At 50.7% G+C, this 2,156-nt stretch overlaps 1 protein-coding gene across 1 annotated transcript in view; it reads left to right on the plus strand.

Annotated features, from left to right (window-relative positions):
• The window catches only part of LOC130588128 (glycerol-3-phosphate dehydrogenase, mitochondrial-like), a gene marked incomplete at both ends in the record, with an annotated part of 3,949 nt that extends 2,988 nt beyond the window's left edge, over positions 1 to 961 (plus strand). Inside the window, 3 exons of the mRNA XM_057389088.1 lie at positions 105 to 217; positions 294 to 372; positions 724 to 961. Coding sequence (XP_057245071.1) covers positions 105 to 217; positions 294 to 372; positions 724 to 961 — 430 coding nt within the window. The remainder of the gene's footprint in view (positions 1 to 104; positions 218 to 293; positions 373 to 723) is intronic.
• Positions 962 to 2,156: the final 1,195 nt, after the last annotated feature.

Below are 2,156 nucleotides of genomic sequence, written 5' to 3' on the forward strand. Positions count from 1 at the left end.
ATAAATAGTGGTGAAGTGGGAAAATCTAATAACAAAATATAAATAATAAATACTTGTGCAAGAATTTATTGCTCAGATCCCCCGGTTTTGTGTTTTCATTGTAGGAAGAGCTTGAAACAGCAAAAACATTTCTGTATTACGAAATGGGCTACAAAGTGAAAACAGATCAATTRACAGACAGCTCTGAGATCAGCCTGGTGCCTTCAGACATCGAGAGGTGAGTGGGGCAGGAGGTGCTGTGGGGTGCAGGAAATAGGGACAGCCCTCTGTGACAGTCCCTGTCCCCYCTGCAGGTACAAGAAACGGTTCCACATGTTCGACAAGGACAAGAAAGGCTTCATCACCATCCTGGATGTGCAGCGAGTGCTGCAGGTGAGGCTGCCCCGGCTCCTGCCCAGCTGGGCTGGGTTTAGCTGAGCCCGGCTCCTGGCCCATAGGGAGCGGCTGGGCTGGGTTTGGCTGAGCCCGGCTCCTGCCTTTGGGGAGCGGCTGGGCTGGGTTTAGCTGAGCCCGGCTCCTGCCTGTGGGGAGCGGCTGGGCTGGGTTTAGCTGAGCCCGGCTCCTGCCCAGCTGGGCTGGGTTTAGCTGAGCCCGGCTCCTGCCCCGTGGGGAGCGGCTGGGCTGGGTTTAGCTGAGCCCGGCTCCTGGCCCGTGGGGAGCGGCTGGGCTGGGTTTAGCTGAGCCCAGCTCTGAACCCCTCCCTGCTGTGTTTGTTCCCTGCAGAGCATCAGCGTGCAGATCGCCGAGAACACCCTGCACGAGATCCTCAACGAGGTGGATCTCAACAAAAACGGGCAGGTGGAGCTCAACGAGTTCCTGCAGGTACGGTGTGCTCTGGCTGCAGGAGGGGCTGATTCCTCAGAGAGCAAAAACACGGGCAGGGAAATCCTGCTGCATCCTTGGAGAGCAAAAACACACGGGCAGGGAATTGCTGCTGCTTCCACAGAGAGCAAAGACACAGGCAGGGATTTTCTGCTGTTTCCTCAAAGGGCAAAGATGGGCAGGGAATTGCTGCTGCATCCTCAAAGGACAGAGACACAGAGACACGGGCAGGGAAATCCTGCTGCTTCCTCAGAGTGCAAAAACACAGGCAGGGAATTGCTGCTGCTTCCTCAGAGAGCAAAGAAAAGGGCAGGGAATTGTGCTGCCTGCTGCTGCTTCCTCAAAGGACAGGCAGGGAATTGCTGCTGCATCCTCAGAGGGCAAAAACAGGCAGGGAAATTCTGCTACTTCCTCAGAGAGCAAAAACACAGGCAGGGAATTGCTGCTGCTGCTATCTCACAGAGCAAACATGGGCAGGGAATTTCTGCTGTTTCCTCAAAGGGCAGAGATGGGCAGGGAATTGCTGCTGCTTCCTCAGAGAGCAAAGATGGGCAGGGAAATCCTGCTGCTTCCTCAGAGAGCAAAAACACAGGCAGGGAATTGCTGCTGCTTCCTCAGAGAGCAAAGACACAGGCAGGGAATTGCTGCTGCATCCTCAGATAGCAGAGACAGGGGCAGGAATTGCTGCTGCTTTCTCAAAGGAAAAAAACACACGGGCAGGGAATTGCTGCTGCTTCCTCAGAGAGCAAAGACACCGTCAGGGAGTTTTCCCCTTGGCTTAGGGCTGGGTTGGAGACCAGGGGAGTGTTACCTGTGCTGTTGGTCAAAAGGCACACTGAGCCATCCTCGAGCACCTTGGAAATTCAGGGATTTTTTCCCAGTCAGGCCCAAAGAACAGGTCCAGTTCACAAAGTGTGCCCCAGTCCAAACCTGAATTTGGCTTTTTCAGCCCAGAAATGCTGTTTAAAGCTATTAAAAATGGTACAGGTGTGCACCCTGACATTATCTGCAGCTGTTAAGGGATATCATAAAGATGAATAAACTAAGTAACTGAATAATAATGAAGAACCAAATATCTATAATAATAAATAGTAATATAGTTATAATAATAATAATAATAATAATAAGCTAAATAATTAAATTATAAACGAAATAATTGAATATTGCAAAGAATGAACTTGTAGTTGAAGCCCATCCAGGCCCTATAACCCATTTGAACTCCTGGATTGGCTGAATTGTCCCAGTCTGTATGAAATAAAAATAGCATGCATCTGCTTTTTTGGGGAGCTTTCAAGCAAACCCTGAGGTGCTCCCTCTGCATATGCAGTTTGTCA

The sequence above is a fragment of the Malurus melanocephalus genome, unplaced genomic scaffold, assembly GCF_030028575.1.
Source record: "Malurus melanocephalus ecotype Western Australia unplaced genomic scaffold, MMel_1.1 scaffold_3429, whole genome shotgun sequence".
Taxonomy (NCBI): domain Eukaryota; kingdom Metazoa; phylum Chordata; class Aves; order Passeriformes; family Maluridae; genus Malurus; species Malurus melanocephalus.